At 28.6% G+C, this 27967-nt stretch overlaps 2 protein-coding genes across 2 annotated transcripts; one reads left to right on the plus strand and one right to left on the minus strand.

Annotated features, from left to right (window-relative positions):
- Positions 1-482: 482 nt before the first annotated feature.
- On the minus strand, positions 483-3706 carry LOC100168160 (minor histocompatibility antigen H13). Its single transcript, XM_001952609.5, has 8 exons — positions 3269-3706; positions 3106-3204; positions 2923-3005; positions 2662-2836; positions 2410-2593; positions 2176-2299; positions 1917-2105; positions 483-1403 (listed from the first exon to the last, which is right to left on the minus strand). The coding sequence occupies exons 1-8, from the start codon at positions 3458-3460 to the stop codon at positions 1352-1354; spliced, it is 1098 nt and encodes a 365-aa protein (XP_001952644.2). The 5' UTR covers positions 3461-3706; the 3' UTR covers positions 483-1351.
- A 187-nt stretch (positions 3707-3893) lies between these two features.
- LOC100167401 (structural maintenance of chromosomes protein 4) lies at positions 3894-27935 on the plus strand. The gene is made up of 22 exons (XM_003243315.4): positions 3894-4322; positions 4539-4815; positions 12183-12374; positions 12448-12630; positions 12709-12813; positions 12989-13176; positions 13261-13401; positions 14103-14253; positions 16589-16810; positions 16895-17016; positions 17875-18115; positions 18179-18381; positions 18455-18642; positions 18714-18970; positions 19038-19164; positions 20152-20341; positions 20865-21009; positions 22478-22651; positions 22787-23161; positions 23245-23477; positions 25200-25383; positions 27502-27935. The coding sequence occupies exons 2-22, from the start codon at positions 4543-4545 to the stop codon at positions 27682-27684; spliced, it is 4077 nt and encodes a 1358-aa protein (XP_003243363.1). The 5' UTR covers positions 3894-4322; positions 4539-4542; the 3' UTR covers positions 27685-27935.
- The last annotated feature ends 32 nt before the right edge of the window (positions 27936-27967 follow it).

Consider the following 27967-nt stretch of genomic DNA (forward strand, 5'->3'; position numbering starts at 1 on the left):
GGGTATACTTTATAATTAAATTACCCATATATTACTCAATACTCTAGTCTATACATATTTTTAATTCTGTTGGCGAAACATGAATCTAGACTGTTGGATCATCAATCTCCCTCAAACAGAATTCTAATATATTATGTATAGCGTATTGAGTAATGTAGGTGACTGATTAATAGTGTACCAAGTTTGGTGGACACACGTTACATATCTAATAACTATTATTATATAACCTATTATTTAATTCCTAGGGAAAACATAATATTCTTATATATTATATTGAATAACAGGCCATTTTTTTGATTAAGGTTTATGATGAAACTATTGAACTTTTTTGTCACAGAGTTGTTCCAAACATTCCTTTGAGTATCACATTCTTTAAAATGTTCACAGAATGTGCTATGGCCCATATAGATTAAACGAATCGGATTAAATCACCAGGTCATATTATTATAATGTCAGAAGTAAAAATTATTATTAAAGCCAAATGAATTGTAATAATAATTTATTTTAAATAATAAATCTTAAGAAGAAAATACATTCAACAAATTTAAAATAGATTAAAAAAAACAAACATTTTTATTTAAAATATCACTATACAGATTTTAACTTAAGATAAAGTTCAAAGTTTCAAACAATTAGAATTAATACCTATCAGTAGAATGTATAATATATATTACATATATCTATACACAGGTAGATGTATTTAACTTTACAAAATATGATTTCACTAATAGATAGAAACATCATAAATTGTAATAGTAATAATATAAACACAATTTTAAAAACGAAATCGAGATCAAACTAATTTATAACTGGAAGAACATAAATATATATTTTTTTAAATTTAATCAAAATAGAGAAAAAAAAACACGCATTTTATTAGAATTGATCTAATAAATGTAAATATTTATGCAAAATTATCTGAATTCCAATTGCATATTAAAAATCATGTTTTATATTTAGAATTAGAAAGTATATCACACAAAAAGACATTTATAAAGCTATAATTAGGAAGAGTTAAATACAATGAATAATGATATAATAATATAACATAAACAGTAGTGTACCATTAATATATTACATTGGTAGATTAATTTAGTTTATTTTTTATTGCCCTGACAAATTATTTTTATATTTTGTGTACGGTTGTCACTTGTCAGGAAATTTGTAAAATTTGTTTTTAAGTGTCATGTATTGAAGTTAATACTTTCTCAATATCAAATTTAATGGATAATGGATCCTCCAATTTACACATTACGATAATACAATAAATCCACAAAAAAAAAAAAATAACGACGAGGAAATAAAACATAAGTTTAATATAACATGAAAAATAATAAAATTGACACTTAGATTATTTCAATTTTTTGGAAGTCTTTTCTGGTTCCATTTTATGATCTTCATAACTGTAAAATATTTATATATCTATTATTTTAATGCATTTTTTCTCATAAAAATACATTCTTTAAAAGGGCATATTTTATCAAATATAAATAAGTCTTCATGGTTTTAAAATTTAAAATACTGTGGCGACACACAGAGCACAGCGCACTCTGGTTGTTCACCTCAACTGACATCAGGTATCGTCGACTAAACAGCAAACTGCTCTGTCACCATTTACCCAGTAACGTCACCTACATATCTATAATATATAATGGAACCCAAACACCAGACTGAATGTCTTCACAGACACCGGTTGGTCTAATCTTTTGCGCCTGTCGCCAAAATACCGTATTTTATTCATCATCAAAAGTTAATTAATTTATAGACATTATACAAATATCAGTTGTTCAAGAATTTTATACTTGTATTCATATATATTTAAAAATTCAAATAATATCAAACTTACTTGTTCAATAATAGTAATGTTTAATAACATAAATAATTATTTATATGAATACTTTTAATGTTAACATTACCTGAATAAAGTTTTCAGATCTCCACATACTAAAGCCACTAACATAGGAGTAATTAAACATGCAGGTACCAAGTATAATAAAGCTGGCTGAGCTGCTTTATATACGTGCATGACAAATACAGTGGTAAGTAATCCCAAAAAATATGCCAAAAATGTTGCATTGAAATATGTATTTGTCTTACGTTTTAAGCTGTAAAATAAAAATTATATTAAAATGTACTCTCTTTAATTTATCAATCTAAATTAATAAAAGTATATACCTATGATCGAATCTTAACATAAATGCAATAAATATTCCTGGGATAACAATATCGCCTAAACCCAACATAGCAAAGTTTTTAGCAGCTAAAATACCATTTTCTAATAAATCCTGAGGGAATACAACTGCAATAAAGTATAAATAAATTAGAATGAAATAAAGTGTATCATTATGAATGTGTAAAAATTAGAATATTTTATGTAAAAAATAATGTATTATTAGTTTTAAAACTAACGTTTGATAGGAGCATCAAAAGATTTGGCCACAGTAACCATAACATTGGTACCAAACACCCAAAATATATCATAGACGAATAGACCACATAAGAGGATACATCCAATTTTAATGGTGTTGAGGTGTAACAATTCTATTCCATTTATAGCAAATGCCAATCCAAATATATTGTTTGCAATCCAATGCTAAAATTAAAAAAATATATATAATTAGATATGTTAATACTAGGACATAACCAAAAATAAAATAATACCTTGCTAATTATATAAAACGTTCCTAATGTTGCACATGATACAAAACATAACACATCATGAAGTGTACATTTTACATTTATATAATCGTGTTTTTTTTCACCAGTGCCTTCTGTAAACTGCAGTTGGTATTTTGTTTTAGGTACACTTTTTGGTAAAATGGCGCTGAATTTAGTACTAAGTAAAAATAATAAATATATTGTAGCAATAGTTTGAATAGGTAATTCTCATTTGGTCTTGTAAATAATATAATAGATTTTTACCCTAAAATATTACTTAGAGCTGCCACTCCAAGAACATAAAAATATAAAGTCACTAATAGATTTATGTGTTCCTTAGAAAATACCTATATTTAAAATAAAGAAGATAGATGTATTTCAATATAAATAATGCATAAATGAATTGGCATAATATTATTATCTGTAAAACTATATATATTGTAGTACCCTAAAAACAATGTAGAGCGTAAAGAGAGCTCCACTAGCAATCACTGGAAACATCATAGCATCTTTTTCTGTCATGGACTCTGGTATTTCTTTTTTCATCTGGAATAGGAAACAAGATTTTAGCATAATGGCTAATTAAAAATAAGTTAGTTTAAATACTAACTTTATTTTTAATGTGTAGTTCTACTGATCGGAACGAGCCAAAGAATATAGGCACTAAGGCCATGACCACTAAACTGGTGTATGCAATAAGCATACCTTCGGTGGTGGCCGGTATTTTTTTTAGAACAGACTCCGTGTCCGTACCATTTGTTCCGTTTAAGGTTTTAATTATATCATCTACGACTTCGGCCATCGTTAAAAAAATTTAATTAAATAATAAAAATAATAATGAAGACAACCAACCGCACTGATTTATTTAAAATTAATATTAATGGGTAGTAAATCGAGAAGACGTGAAGTAACAAATATTTGGATTTGGAATATAGCCTAGAGAAAGTGAAACGAACCCACAAGTCAGAAACTCACAACACATACCGGAATAGTGAATACTCCAATATTGAATAAATCGTTCACTGGACAATATAAAAAAGTGACAACAAGACACACAGGTAGTGATAAAGACGTAAAAGTGCACGTCGACCAAATCTCAGACAGGAATCCGTTATAAGTTCACTAAATTTCTCTCTGAATACATTGGTCACACTGCTTTGTTAAATTGTTTTTTTTTCATACATTTTCACTGTTTTTACTTTCCAGTTTCTAGTTTTCAATGTTTTTATTCGACACTAATTAATGCCGAGTGCCGAGTGACTGAATGAGTGGATAGATAACAAAATAACCGCCAATCGCCATTGTCCCATTGCGCATTTGCGCCATTTTTAATTTATCTGATTCTTTTTCTTATTTTCTTTCACCAGAACGGTTATTAATACGACTGCCGAGTGCCGACTGTTGTGGCTGAGAAGCTGTACCATTAATGCATGTTGATGTGCCGATGTGCCGTACTATCAATGTCCTTTCTTTGAGACACGACTATGGGAAATATGCATTAGATTAAACCATAAAACCACCATGCAAGTCGCAAGATATTAAATAATAACCGTTTTCTTTCGACTTTTCGTGTAATTGTGTGCTCCGTACTTCCATGGACAGCTGTACATGGCATTAGTGCCTACTGCCTTTAACGTGTGATCACATTTGCACATAATAAAAGGGTAAATATAAAATTGCTAGTATATCAACTATCATATTGAAGTAGGTATGTTAGTTGGTACATGCATGTCAAGGCTCTTGTGTCTTTCAAATACTACTGAACGATGTATTGACAGCAGATACAATTAATTGTTTGATGCGGACAAATTATAAAATTTTGTAGTTTGTGTTTAAGGTCCATATTAACAATTTAAATTAATTGCATAAAATTTGTTTAGTACAATGGCAGTAAAAAGAAAGGATAAAACTGATAATCATGACACCCCTGCGAAAAACAAAAGAATTAGACAAGAAAAAGTTGGTGACTTTTCCGATGATGAAGACTTGTCAGACATTGATGACGCAGATATATTCAATGGTATCCGCATACCGGTTGAATTACCTCCAATTAAATCAGCTGAAGAGAATCCTGGGCCTCGCATGGTTATTACAGAAATTGTTGCCAACAACTTTAAAAGTTATTTTGGCGAAGTTACTATTGGGAAATTTCATAAGGTAAGAACATCATTTCATGTGTTATCATGTAAGTAATGAGTTATTAGATGTGTTCTTAGGAAAAATCAATACTTAATACAATGCCTGAGAAAAAAGTGAGCTTTTGGTAAGGAAGCAATAACTACATCAATTATGAGCAGAGTTAGGTTTAGGCCGGGATTACACGGCGCGTGGCGCGGCACAAGGAGTTAAAGCGTGTGTATAGCGCGCACGTTTAAAACCGACACGCTGTTAGATTGGATAAGACGCGCCGTGCCAATTTACCTTTGGCACAAGATACAGAGACCAACAATTATCAGGAAGTAACGTGCCGCGCATACAAATCTTGCCATACAGCCCCAATCAGACGGTGTGCCAACTGTACCTCATTATAATACTCCACACTCCACGTGACGCATAGCACGCCGTGTGATCCTAGCTTTATTGTTTTGTTTAAAGAAACTGTTTACATTTTAAGTCACTCATCAAATAGATTAAAGATTTTAAAGACAGTAATGTATTGACCTTTGTATTGTCTTAGTTATCACAGCTATTAAGTATATTACTAAGAAACTAAATTAATAATTGTTTTCATTTAAACTAGAGTTTATAAATGATAGAAACTCTTAAATCAGCATACTTCAGTGTTCAGACTGAACACTTCTTGATTTTTTTTATCAAATTTTAAAAAGCAAATACCAGTAGTCTATAAACTAAATACTCTATATAAAATTACCAAAATCAATATTAGTAAGATGAGGCCTGTAATTTAAATAGTACTGATTTTATCATCTCAACAATATAGCAGTGAAATATGAAGAAATTAGACTCCAACAAAATAAGCTAGGAAAGAAGTCACACATTACCAACACTTAGCATGAGCACAGACTATGTTAATCCATGAGACTTAGTAAAGTGTGTAAACGAGGTATAAGAATGTTGGGAGTTATAAGATTAAAAGGTCCCTGCACCATCTTCTTTTCAGACGACGTCAAGGAGCTTCATACGGTGGGGCATTTTCTTTCTGCGTAGAGTGATGTTCTGGAAAGCCTGGATTTTATTTATATTGGTTTTTTTGGCCGACCCCCACAATTGTAATCCGTAAGTCCAAATGGGTTTTAGTAATGACATATATGAGTAGTTTAGTTTTTAGTTTAGTGAATTTATTTTTTGATTAGAGATGTTTGAGGGTGCGAGAGCGAGTGTTTAAAATTAGTCTTTTGGACCTTATGTGCTGTTTCCAAGTTAGTCTTTTGTCAAGGGTCAACCCTAAGTATTTAACGGTGTCAGACGGCGGAATAGGTATGTTGTCCACAGATACAGGTAGACAAATTCCGTGTTTAAGCGTAAAAGTCGTGTGCACCGACTTGTTGTGGTTTAGTTTTATTCTCCATTTGGAGTACCATTGCGAAATAAGGTGTAAGTGTATTTGGAGATTGACCTAGGCAATTAAATGATTTTCATGTATTGCTATTATTGCTCTATCATCTAAAAAATCAGCTACAATAGTGTCTTGTGTTATGGGCTGGTCTGAGGCATATATGTTAAATAGAACGGGAGATAGGATACCACCTTGAGGTATCCTATCTCCCCACTTGGAGTAGAGCCATTTCTGAGATGCACGAGCTGAAGCGAGTTTGAAGGCATCTAACTGTTAAGCATGACAAATTATATAGCTGGTATCATCACAGCATTTTAATACGCATCCTCCGCTCTTTACTTCACCTATATCGTAGTTCTCCACTTCTTATTGGCTATCAATCATATACATACATATATCACATAGAACGAAATCAGCCAATGAGAAGTGGAGAGCTACGATATACGTCGGAGTGAGAGATGCGTATATACTGCGCAAACTAGTACAACTGTGATGATACCTATATAATTTGTTATGCTGTTGAGGTAAGATTTAATTAGCAGAAATAGAGGTGATGGGAGGCAATTTCAAAGTTTGCTTGAATGCCTGAGAGATATCGAGGAAGACACAAGAGCAATATTGTTTTCGTTCGAGTGAAGTTGAAATGGCGTCTACTATGCACTTGGTGAATTGTGCTGTGTTTGGTTATAAAGCCGAATGGAGATGAGGGGAGAATATTATTATTGTTGATGTGGGATAACATTCTTTGTAGAATTAGTCTTTCACAGATTTAAAAAAAAAAAATAAGAGACCAGTGAGTCCGGAGGTTTGTTAGGTTTAGCAAACATTACAATTTGAGAAAATTTCCATAAGGAAGAAAATATGATAATCGTAGTATTGCGTTTATTATACAGTATGTCCCAGAAGTCCCGTATCAACCTTAGTATCTCTGTAGAAAATCAATATATTTAAATGTAGTTTTTTTTATTACAGTCATAAGTATGGAAATTCTGATTGAATAACATAATATTCAATTTTTTTTTTTTTAAAAATTCAAAAATTACCAAAAAAATTGTTTAGGTAAATAAGTTTATTAAATTTCCAAGAAAGTAATTTTGTTGATCATATTTTTAAAACAGTTTAAAAAAAAATACCCCAAGTTAGGGATAATTATTATTTTTAATTTCAGCCGAAAAATAAGCGTGATTATAATAATTAACATGCGAATCGTAATATGCTAATGCTGTATGCTTAGGTAACTTAACTATTATTCTTAGAAATTCAAAATAATAATTAGCTCTAACTTGAACAATTTTCATTAATATTTTTTTTTTTCTGAACTGTTAAAAAATACGATCAACGAAATGGCTTTCTTTGAAATTAAAAAAACTTATTTGCCTAAAAATTTTTTTTAATAATTTTTTTTATAAAACAAATCAAATATTATGCTATTCAATCAGAATTTCCATACTTATGACTGTAAAGAAAACTGCATTTAAATATATTGATATTCCACGGAGATAGTAAGGGTGATACGGGATTTCTGGGACATACTGTATATGTAAAAAGGACTATGGCTTTCGTTGGTAGGCATTTTGTAACTTAAGCGATTATTAAATCAAAACCGGGTGATTTTTTATTTGGATATTTCAGAATTGTGTTTTTCACTTCTTTAGAGGTGACGAATTGTATTGGAAGGCCATAAGGTAACAGAGGGTCAAGGTATTTTTTAATATTGTCTAAATATTGTTGGTCATAAATATTAGCGTGAGGTTGGAAGATATTTGATAAGTGTGATTGAAACAAGATTGTTTTTTTCTAAGTCAGTAATACTGCCGCGATAAGCGAAAACAGGATAACTCCAGTTAACATGATTATTGAGAAACACCAAATAACGTTTTCAAATATACTGGACTTACCGCATATTTGCTTATTTTAAATTTCATTTTACGATGGGTTTTAATAGGAAATACGCTATTTTTACATAAAAAATCAGTGTAAAACCACTAATTTTACCTATAGGAACAAAAATCTCATTTTTACGAAAAATGGAGTTATCCTGTTTTCGCTTAGCACGGCAGAATAGCTAGGGTGTTGTCGACTTTTTTTAGAGGGGTTGAGACGGATTTAAATTTTAGTGTTTGTTTGGTTTCTCTTCAGATTGTAGTCATTTACAGCAGACAGTTAGTGTAGTTTTTTTCAAAGCTATTAGTTTTATGTTTAGCAAGGATTTTTTTCAAAGAATTAGCAAGTTTGTTGTAGGCGAATCTGTGGGATGGAAGACGGGAGAGTTGATAACTTGCTCTTGCCCTATGTTTTTCAGTAATTAAACTTTGAATTTCTTCTGAAAGTAAGAAGCAATTAGAATTTGTGTTATTTTTGATTGAACAGGTAATGGTTTTATCATATTTCGTAGAAGTCCACGCGACATGCTGTATGAATGTTGTTAGATTGTTAACGGCTTCGTCAGTATCTGAAATAGTCTTTAATTTAATTTTTAGATCAATTTTGTCATTTATTATGTCATGGAATTTTTTATGATAAGTTTGGGCGGTGTGAATAGTTTAGGAGGTTCGACACGTGTTAGTGGAGTGGCAGATATAGTGAGTGGAACTGAAGAGTGGTCTGAGTTTAGATCGAGGATATTGTCAGTGGAGCAATGTAAGTTGCTAGGAATTTTGGCAGCAATAATGTCCAGAATGTCAGGGTTCTTATTTAGCGCAGATGGCCAATATGTAGTACCGGGGGGGGGGGGGGGTTGGACAAGAACATTGATATGCCTTTCATTTGCAAGGTTGTATAGTACAATACCACGAGGGTTGTTGACTCGGCAACCCCAACTCTGATGGGGTTTGTAATCGCTACCGATAATGAAATTAGTTTTAATTGTGTTAAAATAATCGTTAAGTATTGCTCTGGTCATTTTGTGTCGAGGTGGGGAGTAGAATGTAGCGATAATGGAATTCGGCCTCTTCTCTAAGAAAGTATACTCATTTTCTGTACGACTCAGGATTAACTGTTAGTATTTTAAGTCGGTATGTCGTTGATTTACAGTGAAAGTTGTCTACGCCTATCAGAGCACTTAGCTCTGTGCACAGACCTGGGAAATCATGTACATCTTTAACAAATATAGGAGGTGGTTTAGCCATAACTTCTGGTTCAATTTCTGAGCTTGGTACATCTTCCATGGGTGTTATAGATTGTTGTTCCGTTTGAGTACTTTGTAGCGATTCTTCGTGATAAATAATTTTATTTTTTATTTTTATGTGTGTGCGTTCTTGTGGAGATGTTGAAGGTTCAGAATTTGAGTAAGAGGAGTTGGAGTGATTTCTTTTTTTTTTTTTAGTCTTGCAATTACTCATTTGCGCGGAATTGGACGATGAAGACTTTTGGTTAATGTCGTTTGTATTCGTAATTGCATTGAGTTTTGGATTTACATGTTTGTTGTTCTGTGGGATAGCATTCGGTGTGTTGCGTAATTGGACAATTAACTATTAATGAAAATAATTAATTTAGAACTGCAAAAAGTAATATGTACTCGAACTTCGGAACAAATGCGTGGAAAAAAAAGAATATAAAGTAAAAAGTGGTTGTTTTTAATTATGTAAAAATGACATTTAAGATGGCAATAATTTATAGTGATTATTTAATTAAATATTGAACGCGTTGTTTCTTTAAGCCCTAAGGCAGGGTCGCAACGATGATAATATACGTGTGTAGCGGATGGCTGCCGGTGTGGAACTAAATTCTTATAAATTTAAATTTAAGGGGCCTCGCCATCGCATTGATTTAAGGAGAAACATTTAGGCAATTTCTAATCTCGTTGTCCACCCGAGATCTATGTGTTAGTCGTAAATGATTATTAGTGTGTGTGGTATCCATGCGGGTCAATTGTAGCGGTACAGAGGGCTCTCACACGCACTCGCACGTACATGTCAGTATGTAATATTGTGATCATAAAAAAATGTTTATTTTTCACTCAAACACACGATTCTAATTCCAACAATACATCGCAACGATTAACTCGATTTGCATTCTGATAAAATATTCTTTTTTTCCACAACATCTATGAGGCATCGGTCGAGGTACATTTTTAAAATTGTATTTAGTTAATTAAATATTTAAGCTTGAAATTCTGAATTTTTTTGAATTTTTTACAATTTTTATTGCATTTTAAGTTACAAAAATTAAAAATATGGTTCGACCGTTTCCTTGTATATATTATGGACAATACGAATATTTTTTCAGAATAAAAATTGTGATAATTGTCGGTACGTACCTTTGGAATTAGAGACAGTAGTTTTTGACAAAAAAAGACGTGGTGGCGAGGCCCCTATAAGAAATATTAATATTTCATAAATTAAAAACTAAAAATTGTTTTCAATTTTGATCTATGATACTTAATTTAATTAATTTTAATTTACTTATTCATGATAGATATGAATATTTAGGTATATCTATACCAAGTAGTGCTTGACTAGTTAGGTTTATCTCCTTCTATAGCATTCTATGTATAGTTTTTCATTTAATATTTAAAAATTTTTTTTTGACTTTTGAAATCAACAACAAGTATTAACATTAATACTTCAAACTAATTACAATTCTTTCCAAGTGTCTGTAATATCTATAGGAAGTAGGTGACCAGCAAAACTCTGAATCTTTATCATTAGATTGATACTACTACAGACTTCACAATGTTTGAAAAGGCAAGGCAATGTACATGCAGGGCTATTAATTTAATGCAGTTAAAAACCTTAAAAAATGCACTTAAAAGGCTAAAAGTTGTAGTATAAAATGGTTTAGTTTAATTTTTATATTCATATTGATATAAGTAAGTTATATGCATACAAGTTTATTTATTTAATAAAAAAAAATTGTAATAATGTTTGAATTTTGATTTTGAAGTTGATTGATTCTTTATTAATTCTATTTGCATGAAACACTTTTTACAATCTAGCAATTGCCTTATTTTATTGTATCATTATCTTTACCTAACTCGTATGCAGCTTGCGTAAAATATAAATTTTACGTATAATATACAGCCTGTGTAAAAAAAATATGTTTCTGAAGATGTTAATTGACTGAATTTGATTAAAAATACTAAAGAAAAATATGGCATTAAAAGTCAATAAAAAGACCTAAAAAATTAAAAACTTCAAAAAATGCAAAATAAAAGTTTCATAAATGGTTACATAAGTCAAATTATGTACCTACTTAGAAAGTTACCTTTCACTATCATTTAAAAAAAAATGCACTTTCCTACAAATTCACAGCCCTGTTAATATGTAATTATTTTAGTACATGTTACGGAAATTATTTCATTTACTTATATAATTGTCTTTAAGATTAACGTTCTTTAAATAACCTTCTAACTCTTTATCACTTGATTTTATTCAAAATCTTAGTAATGTCTTAAAATGTCCAAAATTTAAATTTTTACCGTAGATTAATGGACCATAGTTCTGGTCACCACAACGTGGTATATTACTCTAGTTTAAAATAGTAAGTATATGTTGAATAAAAGGACGCAATATATTTTTGTTTCCTTGAATTGTTTTTAAACACTGAAAATAAACTTGATTAACAACTTCAAAAGAAGGGTTTTTGTATGTTTTTAAAAATCAGTATTTACTCATTATAGTACTCGTGATTTCATGAGGATAAAGATCTTCTGTATTTTCCATAAAATGTATTTACTAAAAACACAATACAATTTTTCCTAGTGTCATATTACCTGAATAAAATAAAGAACTAATATATTTTCACAGTAGTCCTAGTATTGTCACGTTCCTCCATACAATTCGGCCACCGACTGTTTCTTAACTTAATATAGATAAGAACTATTAAGCAATAACTTAGGCCTCTGGAGAAAATCATTTATATATTTTATTTAAATTTTATTTAAATTTTATTTAAATTTTATTTGTATATGTTTCTTTAAATGCAATAAATAATTATTATTACATGTAATTATAAGTTTTGTTATACTTACATGTACAAATTATCAAATCATCTTATTATTTTATAGAGTTTAACAAGTATTGTTGGTGCTAATGGTAGTGGAAAGAGTAATGTCATTGATTCTTTACTTTTTGTGTTTGGATACCGGTCTTCAAAAATTAGATCAAAAAAAGTATCAGTACTCTTACATAAATCAGACAAGCATAAAGATGTTTGCCAATGTTCTGTCACTGTTCATTTTGTACATATTCAAGATGATGTAATGGTTTTATTTTTATTTTTTTAAATTAATAATTCATTTATTTTTACATTTTTTATTGATTATGTTATAGATCACAGCACAAACCGGATTTGTTCCTATTCCAGGTACTGAAATAAAAATTACACGCACAGCATTTAAAGACAATACATCATTTTATACATTAAATGACAAACGAGTTAAGTTTAAGGATATAGCAATTATTTTAAAGAAAAATGGAATAGATTTAGTTCATAATAGATTTCTTATTCTTCAGGTAAATTGTATTAAGTATTTAATCAAATATTTTCTTTTATAAGACAAAATATAAATATATTTATGTTTATAAATTTAGGGGGAGGTCGAACAAATTGCTATGATGAAACCTAAATCTGAAAATGACCATTCAACCGGTATGTTAGAATATTTAGAAGATGTTATAGGCACTGTGAGATACAAGGTTAGATTTTATTTAATATTTTGATGTTTGTATATTTGTTAATTGATTGATAACTTATTAATAAAAATACTTCATACTATACAATAAATAATGTAATGGGTTTAATAACCTAAATAATTAAAAAAAATATACATTATATCTTTATTTTATGTAATTTAATTACAAATAAATTTAGAAACCAATAACTAAACTCGAAGAAAGAGTAAAAGATTTATCATTGGAGAAAAATGAAAAAATAACTCGTTTGAAATTTGTTGCAAAAGAAAGAGAGGAACTTATAGAACCCGTAGAAGCTGTGATTAATTATCTAAAATTAGAAAACCGAATCACTCGATTGAGTAATAAAAAATACCAAAAAGATAGGTTTGTATATTTAAATTTAAATTCTTTTAGTAATAATTTATTATTTAATATTGAATTTGTTAAATGTTTATGTATGTTTAATAGATTCGATGTTGAAACAATAATAGAAACTAAAACTGAAACTCAGAATAAGATGAATGATAAAATAAATTCTAATGAAAAAGAAATAAATACAATTTCTAAGGATAAGAAGCAATTTGAAAAAAAAATACAAGATTTATCTGAGTACGTTGTTTTTACTTTTAAAATACTAGTATAAGTCCTTATTGGCGTATTTTTTAGATTATTACTTTAATGTGCACTGTCATTATTGATTTTATGCATGGTATAATGCAAACAACTTCTGCCTAATTGTGTTACCTGGTTGCTTACTAGACTCACTCCACTGGCAGTGTAGTCTGTCCATGTCTACTCTTTAAGAAGGAGGGCATTGTCATGCATGTAGTAAATATACATAGAAAAATATCACAATCTCCTTACTGCCCACTTTTTTATTGTCTGAAAAACCTTGGTTTAGGGTAATTAAAAAAAAAAAAAATTGTAATATTTACAATTATTTATTTGTTTATCCTATGGCTTTATTGTGTATGTTATTGAGTAATAACATATAAATGATGGGCATTTGCTCATTGGTGATGGTATTAATTATGCTATTTTGAATGTTTCTGTTTGTTATAACTTTGACATTTAAAAAAAGCATATGCAGGGATGGCCACGAACAGACTATTATCATCCTCCTTATATTAATAATTATTCTGTTATTCAGTTCTCTAGCAATTTTGCAGTATATATTTTTTTTAATCAATATTAAAGTATAAAATTTAATTATTTGAAAATGTATAAATAATAATAATTTTTTATAATTTAACATTTAAATGTATAATATTATGTCATTTTTAATATTAATATTTTTATTTATTTGTTAGAAAGTTAAAATCCGATCACTTAATATTAAAAAAAAATGAAGAAAAACATAAGAAATGCTTACGTAGAAAAGGTCAATTAAATGATGAATATAACCAGGCAAAAGCGCAGATTACCAAATATGAAAATTCTATACAACAGGAACAAAAAAAGGTAAAAATCAACCCATTAACTGTCTAATTTATTACATTGGCATTTAAAAATTTTGGCTATTTAGTTAACTGTGGGGGAAGTGTATACAATTGAATATTATTTTAAAAGTACTAATGAGGATTCTGACTACATCACACGTGACCCGCCTACTGTAGCCTTCTACTCTGGATTATATTTAATATGTTTGGTTTTTCTTATTCTCCATCCCTCGATTTTCTTAATGTCCATGTTTCTGCTCTGTATGTAATTATAAGGTGTAATAGTGTAATATATGATTGTAACTTTATTTCTCTCAACACAATATATAACAATATATAATATTATTAAGTTTCTTGGAGAAAATATTACATAGTTTTTTAAAGCCATTAAGCTAATAATAAAAACCGGGGCTTAAAACCGTTTACCGGTTTTTCACGAAAACCGTTAAAAACCGTAAATTTTGAGAACCCTAAATAGGTTATCTAATTTATCTGCAGTTTGGAAAGCGGAAATTATCATATTTTAATATTAATTTAACTTACATGATAAAATAAATAATAACAAAATATAAAATATCCAGACTGACAAACCGTCTCCGCTCAGAATCGTTTTTCTTATACGATGATATTATATCATTGAATTCAAATCTAATACAATAATACAATAATCTTACACAATGACCCACTTGTAATCTACTGTACAGCAGAGAGACATCCACTTACCTGCTTTTTTATATTTTAAATGACAATTTAAAGTTGCTGACCAAGCGTTACAGCAGCGCTGAATTATCGAAGGCACGGTAACTCATTTAATGACTTAATGAAAAGTATAAACACATCATTATAAATAATTCATAGTTGATAACAAAAATGAAAAAATGTGATGTGAAAAGCGGTATTTAAACCGCTTAAAATTGGTAAGCGGTTATTCAAATATTTTGGAAACCGTTAAAAATCGGTAGCTGGTAATCACTTTTTTGTTGTGGTGTAAGGTAACCGGTAACCGATAAACGGCACTTCTCAGAACAAGATAACTGGTAACCGGTTCTTAAAAAAATTTTGCCTCCTAACGGAGCCGATTACCTATAATTTTGGAAACGGTTTTAAGCCCTGATAAAAACCCACTTTCATAGGTAATATTTATTTAATTGACATGTTATTTTGTACAATAAAAATAATATTTTTTTGGATTTTGCATTCTGTATTACAAAAATTGTATTGACTGATTTTGAACCACTACCTAGTTAGTTGAATACTTTTGGTTGTAAAGTCAGTCTTACCTTTAGCCAATGAAACAATTAAATTACAGATTTTACCAATAGCCTCGTGTTCGTTTTTTTAAACATTGTATATTTTTATTCATCTATCATTAAATTTACATTTTTGTCCACCACAACTCACAATTAATAATATACGTATATGAGAAGATATAAGATTAGACTAATTATAGTGAGTACTGACTATGGACTAATTCTGTTTTCTAAACAACTATTTACCACTTGTAAACCTCTAAATTCTCATTTATCTACCTATTTCCTTTGCAATAATATCTCCATCAATCAAATTATATATTCACTTTCTATATGGGTTAACACTTTTTCAGTCACATTGAGATATGGGAACGAGATTGTCAATAATCTAACCAAATCCATATCCACTCTAATTTTCTCTTTCTCTATTAAATTTCATCGAACTGATTTCACATTATTTTTGTATTATTTCTAATTTATGTGCGCTTACTGAGCAAATTTACAGCAAACTGCCTCAAGATTCAGAAATAATATTTCTAGTACCCTTAAAATTTGGTTCAATTATTTAAAATTGTCCTAGATCCTCTATTATTCAATTTAACCGTCAACGTAAGGGTTATACATTATTACCTGATAACATTTAAAACTTTGTTCAAACAACTCCCCCTCTATTACACTAAATTATTTAAATGAATGTGACTCCCTTACATCTTATTTGTTTGTCCTACTTTACAGGTTAAACACCTAATTCTGATTAATTCCCCAAATCCCTTTCTACCTCTCCTCCATCATTAATACAAATTCTGAATCTGCTATAAAAATTATCATAGTTTTTTATTTTGGAAGCTTGCCTTATTATATAATTTGTTTATTGTATTCTATCTTGTACAACACCATGTCCTACATAAATTCGATGATTTCTATTCTGATTGTGCTATTCTATCTCGGTTAGCTACATATGTAATAATAATTTAAAAAAAAACTAATAAGGTAGGTCACTACAACTTTTACAACTAATACCAAAAGCAAGACAAAAATGTCTTAGATTTTGATTAAATTGTATTATAATAAGTTAATTAATATGTGTTTAAAAATATTTTTGCTTAGATAACTAAAGCTGAAGGTGTACCAAAAATTAAAGAGGCTGAATTGAAGAAATTAAAATCAGAATTACCAACTTTAGAAGAGAAATGCATAGAACTAGAAGCAAATTATACAAAAGTAAATTCTAGTGGTTTTGAAAAATCAAAAAAATTCAGGGATGAAAAAGATGTATTGGCCCCTGAGGAATTAAAATTGCAGAAACTTGTTGGTACTAAACAAAATCAAGTAAGTTCTAGAGCTTTAAATGTTGTAATTTGTAGTGTTGATGTGTTATATTGTGTTGATTCTTATTTTAATGTTCTCTTTTAGTTTCAAACCTTAAAAACTGAGTTTGAGGTACTCATCGATACTGAGAAATCTGAAAAAGAAAAATTAATTAATCTGGAAGAACAAATGGCGGGTGGAGTTGAAAAGTTCCAAGAAAATATGAGGTAATAAAGTTTGTTTCACAGTTCACACCTATACTCCGCGCGCCGAGAGAGCGCAAGTCGGTGGTAACCAAAACTCGTTGTAGTCGGCGCATCTCCCACAAACGCCACTCCCACCGTCGGATGATTAGCTCACATTGTCAACCGTCGCGTCGTTGTGACTCGTACGACCAGTCGACTTGGTGGGAGAAATTAGACCTCAAAACCGCGGAGCGACATCATTTGGATGCGCGGGCAACTTGCGCTCCCTTGGCGCGCGGAGTATATGTCTTTAATAATCAGTAATAAAGAACAACAATTTCAAATATAATAATTGAATATGACAAAAAAAAAATTGTCTGAGATTCCTTTAATGGTAGCGATTCAGACTATTATGCATTCTTGAAGTTAATTATCTTAGGAGTCAATAATCAAGGTATATAGGTACAACCTTTGTATCTTATCTAATCTTTACATCAGTGTCACAAGCTGGGAGGCGTAAGCGATCAACACAGAGAAAAATTTGTACTTATTAAATTATTTTTATTTTATATAAATGTGGGATAAAACAAAAAATTAATAATGGCCAGTTACCGTGTATCGCAGAACTCTCATTATCTCCACTGGGGTACTTAATCAGTATGATAAAAGGTTAGGTAGGTTAGGTTAAAATATTTACTAAAAGGTCATCAATCTTTTTAATTTATGGTGAAAGTGAGCATAAGATTTTTGAAAATCTTCATAGGGGGTGCAGAATAAAAATGGCTAGGAATCAATGCTCTTCACGTACAGTACCTATAACATTAATTTTGCTCACACCACAATGGCATTTGTGTTGAACAATTTTTTTTTAATTAAAAATTAATTTATATTTTCTACTAGAAAAAAAGAAAAAGCAGAAGCAGATATACATATTAGTAAAGATATAATTAAAGAACTAGAAATCAAAATAAAAAAATTAAATGAAGATGAGATACAGTTGAAAACTAAACTACAAAATATACGTCAGAGTTTAACTGAAAAACGAACAGCTTATGCAGAAACAACTGAAAGAAGCCGACCTATTCAATACATTCTAAATTTAAAAGACAAAGGAGAAATCCATGGACTTCTTGGTAGATGTGTAAGTGCTTTTTAGTTACTTAACTTTAATCAAATTCAAACAAATTAAAATTATTAATTTCAGGGAGATTATGGACAGGTAGAAGGTAAATTTGACATTCCTGCGTGTACAGCTTGTGGTTCTACAGATCAAATTGTTGTCGAAACATCAGATGCAGCTCATGCATGCATTCAAAAATTGAGGACCAATAATATTGGTCGACTGACATTTTCAATCATGCCTCAAGTTCAAAAATTGAAACCCCGTGCTGATTCAAATAATAACTAGTAAGTCAATTTGTTTATATAAGATTTTTAATCAAAACTATTAATAATAATTGTAATGTTTTATTCTTTTTAGTCCTGAAAATGCGAAAAGAGTTTTTGATTTTATTAAAATATTAGATCAACGTTTCAGACTCACATTTTATTCTGGTTTGTATGATACTTTACTCGCTGAAGATTTAGAACAAGCAAGAAGAATAGCATTTGGTACTCAAACTCGTTATAGAGTTGTTACATTTAAAGGAGATTTAATTGATCAATCAGGTATGAGTTACATTTTTTTATGATTTTTTATTGTTTGTTGAAATTTAATAAATTCATTTATTTAATTATAGGTATCATGTCTGGGGGTGGAAGGCCTATTAAAGGTAAGATCGGTCCTCAAGAAATAAGATCGAGATATGCAACTGGCAATTCATCTCTGGTGAGTCAAAATGAAGTAGAAAATCTAGACAAAACTGCTAAAGATTTGGAAATTAAATTGAGAGAAACACAATCTAACATTTTTGATTTCCAAGCTAACATAGATCAAAATCTTAGACAAATTGAAGATCTAAATATAATTGTTAAAGAGTGTTCATCGCGTATAAATGCAAGTATACATTTGGAATTAGAAATAATGTATAAATTATAATAATTAAAATATAATTCTATTTTAGGCATGGAATGAAAAAGAAAACCAACTAAAAAACATGATTAAAACTCAAAAATTAGAAATTATAAAAAAAAAAACAGATCCAATAGCAGTTGCCAATAAGAAATCGGAAATCCAAGAAGCAGAAAAAGGTAAAAACAACTAAAATTATCTCAACAGTATTTTTAAAAATGTAATTTTTGTGTGTGTATTTAATGTTTAACTGTAAATACTCAACATCTCTAAAAGTGATAAAAGTAAAGTGATTGAAATTTTTTTTTACGTTATTTGAAGTCATAAAAAAACAAATTTTTAAAAAACTAGTTATTTTAAATAAATTATATTTTTACATTTCTTTCTCAATATAATTTTCAAGTTTTTCACTTAATTGAATAATAACATACATTTTTAAATTTAAACTCATTCATATCACAATATTTTTCCTAGTATTTTGATATGTTATGTGTAAATTGTGTTTTGTACTAGTAATTAATTAGCTGTGTTAATATTTTTGTCTTTATAAATATTTTATATATATTTTAGTTTTGATGAGCAGACTAGTGGACTTAAATTTTGTAGAATACTCTTGTGCCACTCTATTTTGCATTTCATCTCACCTAAGCTTAAAATACTCATAATTAACTACCTACTCAAAATCCAAATTTAATACATTAAAAATATTCCAGCTGGGATGTTAACCCCTCATAGGGCATGCACAGTTGACGACCAGTTTTGGTCGACGACTGGTACCTATCTCTTGTGGAAACGAGTATACGCTTAATATGTTACCATTAATTATTAAAAAATTGTACCCCCAAAAAAGTTTAAAATTGTTACATTAATTAATTAGTAAAACTGTTATAGAATCAAAACTACATTATTTAATTTACTTAAAAGTTCTATATAACTAAATTTATTTTAGAATTCATGGCTTAAATATACAAGGTTATTGCACATAGTCTATATTGTTATCATACAAAAATAAAATGGCAGCGTAAGGGTACATTCCATATCTTAGTATATTTCATAGTTTATCCAGTATAGGTCGTCCCCTTACGCTGCCATTTTAATTCCTTAATGTGAAAATTATATAGCGGGGGGTACTATTGCAATAACCTTGTATATTTAAATCATGATAGAATTGCAAGAATCAAAAGTAGAGTATGACAAGATTAAGTCTAAAATGGATAGTTTGAAGAAACAAATTGAAGAAATTACTCAAAGACAGCCTCAAGAAGCTAAACGTTTGTTAGATCAAGCAACTACAAAGTTAGAAAATACTCGTCATCAGATTAATCAAGTTGATATTGATATACAGGGGGCCCAAAGGTGAGTAATTATTTTCAAATACACTGTTTTTTAATGAATTAATTGTTTTAATTAAATTCTAAATATTATTTAAGTTATCTTGACATTTTAGAAAACTAATGAAGATATAATGTATTATGCATGTTTAAGACCAACTCACTTATGAAAAAATAAAACTCATTTATTTTATAAATTAACATAATATACCTAGCATAATATTATACTATAATGTGTATGCCAGTATAGTTTGTAGTTTGTAAATTTGTACTTTATATGTTATTAAGTAACTGTTTTGGACCATCACAATATAGTAGTATGTTATTTATAATTATATTTGGAAGGGATTAATAATTATTCCTTATATAATTATAATATGTTGTGCTTGTGTGTATAATATAATAATTTAATTTAATTTTAATTTTGTTAAATAAATATTAAAAATTATTTTTAATTACTGAGTCTATTTCCTAAAAATATAATTAGGTATTAAATAATAATCATTATAATAATATGCAAATAATAATGAATTTTTAATTTATTACAGGCAAATAAAAAAATCAGAAAGTCAAATTCAAACTTTGAAAGATGACATTATTGAATGTAAGAAAAATATGGAATCCATTACAGAAGAGTTGAATAAAAATGAAATTCTAGTAATTGAATTGAGTGAAAAGAATAAAGAAATTACTGTAAGTGTTTTTTATTATATTTAATTGGCTTCTTCAACAATATCAATATTTTGATTCGATATTGATATTGTTAACTTTTTTCGGAAATTTAGATATTGAAAATTGTTATATATCGATAATTGAAATATATTGAATACATCGTATTTGAAATTAATTTTTAATTAATAGCCCCCGGCCATTGGGTATTTGGATTTGGGTAACCTGAAACCCACTGATTTTAACGCCAAAAAACTTGTATAATGTATTTTAAAAACAATTTTTTGAGTTATCGATAATTTGGAATATAAACTCAATTTTTTTTTCAATATCGCACAAAATAAAACAATTTTGGTGTTCAAAAATATATCGTTGAAGATGCCTAATATCTTAATGTTGTGTTATCATATTTTTTTGTCACCGTTTCAAGTTTAATCTTTGATGCCGCTCGAAGGGTTGGAATGTAACCTCTATCTGTCCAGCGAACAGTAAATATTATATTTTTAAAAGATGGTGGTAAAGGAAAATTCTCACTATACTAGTGGTTAGAAAAGTTTAAAAGTTACTGTTGAAATCAGAATAATATACATGAATGTATTGATACGCTTTGTCTATCAAATATTATTATCGCTGGTAGATATGTTATTCCCGTGTTGTTCCATATAAAACAGTTCTGTAAATCTTGAAGTTGAATAAATCTAGATACCGTAAACGGCAAAAAACAGTTAATTAAAAAAAACCTAATATTGATGCGTTTTTAGAAGCTGCAGAAGTTTGATAAAAAATTATATGCGTGACTTGTGCTAGAAGACACTTTCAGTCTTTGGCAAATAGCAACCCTTGCTTGCACTCATGCAACAAACATTGCCCACGAATGAAATGGTTCACTTGTCATACAGTATACCTAATAATATAGAAGTGTTTGGAATGTTAACTTAAAATTTGAATTTGTTTGAGTTCAATGCATAAAAATCAAGGTCTTCAATTTTAATTTTGTTAAGTAATTCGTTTATGTTTACTTTCTTAAAAAAAAATGAACACATTCATCTGGTCGTAATTTAAATTATTCTTTTATAAATCAAATGTTGAGTAAGGTTTAAATAATGTTTTTTTGTATAGGTGTAATAATAACATACAATTAGATTATCTACCTACTATAATCAAATTAATAAATTGTAAATTAAAATATCCTTACTTATAATATATTTAATGTTAATCTTTACAAGGGTAGTGGAGTACTACACATTTATCGAAATCAAGTCAAGTTAAAAAAAAATAGTTATATTATTTATCAGGAGTTATCTTGATTAGGATAGTCTTATTATTATGAATGTGTTGACCCCATATGTAAGCCCCAAAATAATGTTCCTCAGTGACAGTTGTTTCACGACAGGTTTCATTGTATCTGTATGGTAATATTTTTAAATAATAACACTTTCTTTGTTACATTTTTTTTTAATACATATTATGTATAAATCATAAATGTATACAGATAAATATAGAAGAACAAAAAACAAAAATCAAGGAAATGACTAGTGAAGACGATAAGAACCTAATCAAAACAAATGAGTTACGTTTAGAAAACATTAAATTAAAGAATGATCTTGACAACATTACAGCTGAAATAAAATTAAGTATGGAACAACTTAACGATACAAATGCTAAGGTAAAAAATATTCTTAATCTATTGTACTGGTGAAGGAGAATGGGGATTTTCGTTCATTAGGGATTTATTCATTTCCTTTTTTTAATATGTTCAAAATACTGAAAATAAACTTATTCTTTCTGTTTTAATTTTTAGATAAAAAATTTAAAATTACATAAGATTCCGGAAATTGATTGTGCTCAACGGGACCCAGTTATAGAATCTTATCAGAATATTGGATCTAAAAACCATGATAAATCTGCTATAGATGAAGATAATGAAAAAGAAAAAAACAATGAAACTAATGAAATATCTAAAAATCAAGATGACCCGGATAAGATGCAAGTTGACGATGTAGATGATGTAGATGATGATTCTGACTTAGATACCAAAGAATTGCCTCAATATACTACAGAGCAATTAGTTCAAATGAATAAAATGCAAACCAATAATAACAGAGCTACATTACTTGAAGAAATGCGTAATCTCGATAAACCCAATTTCAAAATACTCGAAGAATTCAAAAAAAGGGTGTGTTAATTTTTTTAAAACAAAGTTTTTTTCTTCATAATATTGAATATATTATTATATCAATATTTTTATTTGTATAATAGACACAACAGTACAATGATAAAGCAAATGAAGTGGCCGAAGTCCTGAAGTCATACAATGATCATATTGAAATGATTAATAAAGTACGACAACGAAGAAGAGATGAGTTCATGGCTTCATTTAGGAAAATCACAATTAAACTAAAAGAGATGTATCAGATGATAACACTTGGTGGAGATGCTGAACTTGAACTTGTTGATTCATTAGATCCATTTAGTGAAGGAATCAATTTTAGGTTTGTATATTTAATTACTATACAGTGTGTTCACGAAAACAGGGAACACCATCACTCATTACCCTGTTAATATTTTTCTATTCTGTTTTGTGGGACATTCAACTAGACTAATGGATCATAAATTCCTATTGGTTAAAATTTTTTTAACTCATGTATTTTGCGCATGCACAATACAACTTTATTTTTTATTTTTTATGATAACTCCTGTTTCGAATATTATTTTTGGGTTGATTGATTTTTCCAAGTAATTTTGATCTTTCAACTTGTATTCTAAACCCCAAATTGACGGAATTAGAGCTAGGTATATATATTTTTTTTAATTGTACTAATTGTACGTATTGTTTCCTTTTTACTACCATGATTATAAAAACATGAACTTTTGGAAAAGACCTATCAGTAATCATTTGTTATTAAACTAATAATTGCATGGGCGAGCAAGGACTTGCAACAGGATGCATTCTGTACTTGCCACAGGGAGAAAAGACATTCAACCTGGTGCAAAAACTTGCAATGGTGAATAAGAACTTGAAACAACAAGCTGAAAGGACTTGTAACCGGTTGCAAGAACATGTAAAAGCTAGCAAGGATTTGAAACCGTTAGCAATGACTTGTAACATCCAGAAAGTACTTGCAATGTCGAGCAATGACTTCCAACAGGATGCATTATGTATACTTGCAACAGGGAGCAAGGACATTCAACTTTGTGTAAGAACTTATACAATAGCGAATTAGGACTTGAAACAACGAACAAGTGCTTGTAATGACGATAAATGGCTTGCAACAGGGAGCCAAGACTTGCAGCAGTATGCAAGAGCTTTCGACAGCTAGCAAGTATTTAATTGCTCATTGTTGCAAGTTCTTGCTCGCTATTGTAAATCCTTGCTCATCGTTACAAGTTCTTGAACCCTATGCAAGTCCTTGATCGTTATTTCGAGCACTGCTTCTTTGTTCCCAGTACTTGTTCGTTATTGCAAGTACTTGATCGTTGTTTCAAGACCTTAACTAGTCATTGCAAGTTCTTGCACCTAGTTGAATTTTCTTGCTCCCTGCTGCAAGTACATAACGCATTCTGTTGCAAGTCATTGCTTAACGTTGCAAGTACTTGTTCATCATTACAAGTACTTGCTAGCTGTTGTAAGTTCTTGCACCATGTTGCAAGTCCTTGCAGGTCGTCATTGCAAGCACTTTCTCTTTGTTGCCAGTCCTTGCTCGTTATTGCAATCATTATTACTCGCCCATGCAATGATGAGTTTAATAACAAATGATTAATGATAGGTCTTTTCAAAAGTTCATGTTTTTATAATAATTTGTTTCATAGTCGTAAAAAGGAAACAATAGGTACGCACAATTAAAAAAAATAAAATTTAATTTAATAATTTTTTTAAAAATTAAACCTAGCTCTAATTCCACCAATTTTCGATTTAGAATACATGTTGAGGGATCAAAATTACTTGAAAAAATCGATCAACCCAAAAATAATATTCATAAAAGGGGTTACCATTTGAAAAAAATTGAAGTTATATTGTGCATGCACAAAATACACGGTTTAAAAAATTTTTAAGTTATCGGAATTTCTGATCCATTAGTCTCGATGAATGTCCCACAAATAGAATTGAAAAATGTTTACAGGATAATGAGAATTAAAGTGTTCCCTGTATCCGTGAACACACTGTATATTCTGAGGTGTAGACCAAATGATATTAATAAATATTTGATATTTAGTGTAAGACCTCCTAAGAAAACATGGAAAGTAATATCCAATCTATCAGGTGGTGAAAAAACATTGTCATCTTTAGCTCTTGTATTTGCTCTTCATTACTATAAACCATCACCACTGTATGTAATGGATGAAATTGACGCAGCATTAGATTTTAAAAATGTATCAATCATTGCATATTACATAAAGGTAATTATAAATAATAATAGATTGTTTTTAAATTTAAGTACTAACACAGCATAAATATCATTTAAGAAAGTATTTTCTTGTGATCTACATTGTTAAATATGCCAATTTCTTAACATTTTTAGATTCATCAGTTTTTGTCATATAATATGCTCAATAATCAATATTAAGGGTAGGTTACGTAAAGAACAGTCTGTAAATGTTTACTGGCCCTGTAATTTATTCATTCTATAAAGTTAATTATTATGTTAAACTATGATGTGTTACATAAAGAAATATTAAATTATTGATAACCGTAAAAATTACCAAATAATTTAAACCACCTACAACATTGGTAACATCAATGATATTTCATCAAACTAAGTTACCGAACGAAAATCTGATTTGTAGTTTACAGGTCTGGTAATCTATAGTTAACAGAACCATTAAAACACTATTGGGCGTTCAAGCAACGCCCACTTTTATTTACATGACTGTTAACGGTTAACGGTGCGTTAACAGTTCTGTATGTCGCTACAGGACTTTTATGCAACCTACCCTAAATATGTTAACAATAAAAAACTGTAAAATTCAATATTAGCTATACTACTATAATGAGTTTGACTGACAAATGGTATTATAGTATTGAATAACTTTTAATTACATCAGTTGTATATTTATTATTTATGTGCAAGGTTTTAAAGAATGATCTGACAAATTAAATAACTTAAATTCTAACAAATATTAAAAAAAAAAATTGTATTTACAATTTATAAGCATCTGTTTGGTAGTACATTAAAGTAACCAAGTATCTAAGTACAGTAAACATTTTTTTAAATATATACAGGATGATTCTTTTATTAACACTCATTATTTCAAAAAGTATTAATGTGTTTCAAGTTGTTTAAAAAACAACGTTTTTAATTAAAAAAAAATTATTTTTTATTCTTATAATTTTTTAAGTTTTTTTACTTTTTTGAATGACAACAGAGTTTTAATTTCATACTCCAAAGCAGAATATTTTTCTGTAGTATTAAGTATTTAAGTATTTTAATCATATAAATTAAATTTAAGGCAAGTAGTTTTTGAGATATAAGTATTTAAAGTTTAGATTGGCCGAGTGGACTGGTACGGTGTTATCCCTCAAAATGTTTATCCACTACTCAGCTTGTCTAAACTTTAAACACTTATAACTCATAAACTACTATTTCTAAATTTGATTTTAATGTATCAAAATACTTAAAAAAATATTCTGCTTTCGAATGTGAAATTAAAACTTTGTCATTTAAAAAGGTAAAAAACTTAAAAAATTATAAGTATAAAAATATTTAAAAATTAATTTCTTAATAAAAACGTTTTTTTAACAACTTTAAACTATATAAAAAATATTTTTTAAAACATTAATACTTTTTGAAATAATGAGTGTTTAATGTTAAAAGAATCACTTTATAAATTATAGACAATAAGAATTTTTAATTATATTAATTTTTTTTTTGAAAAATTTAAAATTTAATGGTTTTAAGTCAAGTAGAATATTTTTTACATGTTTGAAAGTAGGTATAAATATTGAAATGTAATATCTGTTTCTAAATATTCTTTTTGGGAATTTTCAGATATAAGTAAATCTTAAATTATATATTATTCATATAATTTTTATAGGTACCTACTTTTAATTTGTATCAATTTTTCATTTTATTTGTTTTTGGCATTTCTGTTACACTATGTATAGACGTATAGTTTAAGATTATCAGAAGACATGAACTCTTGGTCTGTGTTGCAACATGTAAATACCATTATGGCATCGAAATCTTTAATAACTACACAATAACATTTTGTTGCAACTTCAAAATACTTATTGGGTGTTATGTAAATGGTTAGGGTAATTTAAATTTAAATTAATAATATTTATAATACTTAAAATTGTTTTGCAACAATTTAATATAATCTTTTTCTTAAATTAAATTAAATTAACTTTAACTTATTACTTTTTCTCTAATGCTTCACAAATTTACATAAAAATTCATCAAAACTTATTACCTCCCTGTATAATATAGTTAAATAATAAAATATCTGGTTTTCTTGAATTTGTGAATTTTAGCAATGTAAAAATATTAAAGGGTACAATAATTTAATTTTTTTCAGGAACGTACAAAAAATTCTCAGTTTATTATAATTTCATTACGCTCAAACATGTTTGAAAAGGCTAATGTATTAGTTGGTATTTACAAAACAAATGACTGTACTGCAACTTCATCAGTTACAACAGACAAGTATCAAGATATGTTAAAGGGGGCCTTGTATAAGTATTCCAAGAAAGTAGATTAATTTTAAGAAATACTGTAGTTTTTACTGAATAACTTGATAACATTTTTTTTTTCTTAATTATTTCTTGTATTGTAGTTATTATATCATCCAGTTTTTTTTTATTTACATTGATTTTTTTGAACCTTTGGAATTTTTATTACTTTTTTTGGTAATTTAACATATAAAATTATATTAGAAAATTATATTATATATTATAAACTGATTGTACCTATAACAAATAAAATAAGAACATATTATATAAATAAACTATATTTATATGTCTATGACTTTATATACCAGATCC

This window comes from Acyrthosiphon pisum, chromosome A1 (genome assembly GCF_005508785.2).
Source record: "Acyrthosiphon pisum isolate AL4f chromosome A1, pea_aphid_22Mar2018_4r6ur, whole genome shotgun sequence".
Classification (NCBI taxonomy): domain Eukaryota; kingdom Metazoa; phylum Arthropoda; class Insecta; order Hemiptera; family Aphididae; genus Acyrthosiphon; species Acyrthosiphon pisum.